The sequence below is a fragment of the Sinocyclocheilus rhinocerous genome, unplaced genomic scaffold, assembly GCF_001515625.1.
Source record: "Sinocyclocheilus rhinocerous isolate Xijiao unplaced genomic scaffold, SAMN03320098_v1.1 scaffold592, whole genome shotgun sequence".
NCBI classification, from domain to species: Eukaryota; Metazoa; Chordata; class Actinopteri; order Cypriniformes; family Cyprinidae; genus Sinocyclocheilus; species Sinocyclocheilus rhinocerous.
Window position 1 is genome coordinate 4,690 of NW_015642562.1, and position 1,935 is coordinate 6,624.

Here is a 1,935-nt window from a genome sequence, read left to right on the forward strand (position 1 = left end):
AATATTTCTATATATTTATTAATAAATATTATTTTAAATAAATTTATATTAATATTATAATATTACTATTACAAAAAATATATAAATGATTATTATAAAATATAATTACGTAAACCAACATAATAAATGTATTTATTAAATAAAATATATTCATTTATTTGCGTTTTATTTATTTGGCGCAAAAAAAGTCACTTAACATTGTGACAGTAGCTGATGTGTTTGGCAGCGACTCACCAGGTGACCAAACGTGCGCAGGGCCATTTCTGAGCCGATCTCCTCACCCATAGCGATGAGAGCGATACCGAGCACCGCCACACCCTGCAGCATCAACATCAGCATCAGAATGAGTCTCACTGACCGCTGACAAACACACAACACAACACACACGCACTCACACGCACACACACTCACTCCCATACACACACACACACACACACTCACTCCCACACACACACACGCACGCACAATCATCACCATCATCATCATCATCATCATCATCACCATCATCACCATCATCATCATCAGCATCATCATCATCATCATCATCATCAGCAGCATCATCATCATCACCATCATCATCACCATCATCATCATCATCAGCATCATCATCATCACCATCATCACCATCATCATCATCATCATCATCAGCATCATCATCATCACCATCACCATCATCAGCATCATCACCATCATCATCATCATCACCATCATCAGCATCATCACCATCATCATCATCATCACCATCATCAGCATCATCACCATCATCATCAGAATGAGTCTCACTGACCGCTGACACACACAACACACACACACACACCTGATGGGAGCCCATATCTGCCGTCGTCTCCTTCTTATCTTTGTCTTTTTTGTCTTTCTTGTCTTTATCGTCGTCTTTGTCCTTGTTGTCGTAGTGTTCGCTGCAGATATGCTGCAGCTGCTGCACCTTCAGCACGTTACCGGAGCCTGAGACACAGACACACAGATGGTTACACTAGGGGTGCTCCGATTGATCGGCTACCGATCACTATCGGCCGATAATCACGGTGGGATGATTGATCGGCGGTCTCTAAAAAGGCCGATCTCAAGCTGATGAGCTGCTGTCAGAGGTTTGGCACGGCATGCAGCGGCACCGTCTCAGTCTCGCGGGTGAAATAATTATAATGCTGAAGGTGAGGTACTCACCTTCATATTTCTCCATTAAATAACTTATAAAGTCATTTGAAAACCTTGTGTGAGACGTAATTTCACAAACGGGTGCCAGAGTGGATAAATCTGAAAACGCCGCCCTTGCGTTTTCGTGTGGACAGCGAATCCGTATATTTTCTGAAACGATGACGTCATCAGCCCACGTCAGACACCGCTACGTCACGTAACAGCAACAAAAACATGAACAAACACTGAACGATTGTCTTTTTATTAACTAACATTAACACAGATTAATATATGTATTGTTCCATGTTCGTTTGTATACCGCGCGCAAGATTTATGCGCATAGTCCAAGTCTTCTTCTCCGTTTTTTGTGTATCTCTGTGGCAGAATTTCAGCGCCACATACTGGTCTGGCATGTATACTACATCGTTTTATGTCGGTTTTGTGGTTTCGTGTGGACGCAGATATTTCTTGAGACGAGGGAAAAAAAAAATTATCGGAAAGAAAAAAAAAAGATCGGATAGGGAAAGCTCTGGCTTAGTGTGGACGTAGCCTAAATGTTTTGCCACTTGCTTGATCAACTTAATATATAAATCTAGAAGTAAATGCAAAAGTAAAAAGCATTGAATAATGTGTTGCTTATATTTATTGTGTTTAAACATGTCTGTTAAAGATTGTACTGTGTAAAAAAAAGAATCACAATGCTGAAAAAGCATTTTCAGTGACAGTGTTTGGATTTGAAATCAAAATAATGAATAAATGTTGTGTTTGTGGTAAACAGCCATG

At 40.1% G+C, this 1,935-nt stretch overlaps 1 protein-coding gene across 1 annotated transcript in view; it reads right to left on the bottom strand.

Annotated features, from left to right (window-relative positions):
• The window catches only part of LOC107756199 (proteasome 26S subunit ubiquitin receptor, non-ATPase 2), a 24,408-nt gene that overhangs the window by 3,172 nt on the left and 19,301 nt on the right, over positions 1–1,935 (bottom strand). Inside the window, exons 14-15 of the mRNA XM_016573229.1 lie at positions 818–963; positions 235–318 (exon numbers count right to left, since the gene is read on the bottom strand). Of these exons, the coding sequence (XP_016428715.1) occupies positions 235–318; positions 818–963 (230 nt within the window). The remainder of the gene's footprint in view (positions 1–234; positions 319–817; positions 964–1,935) is intronic.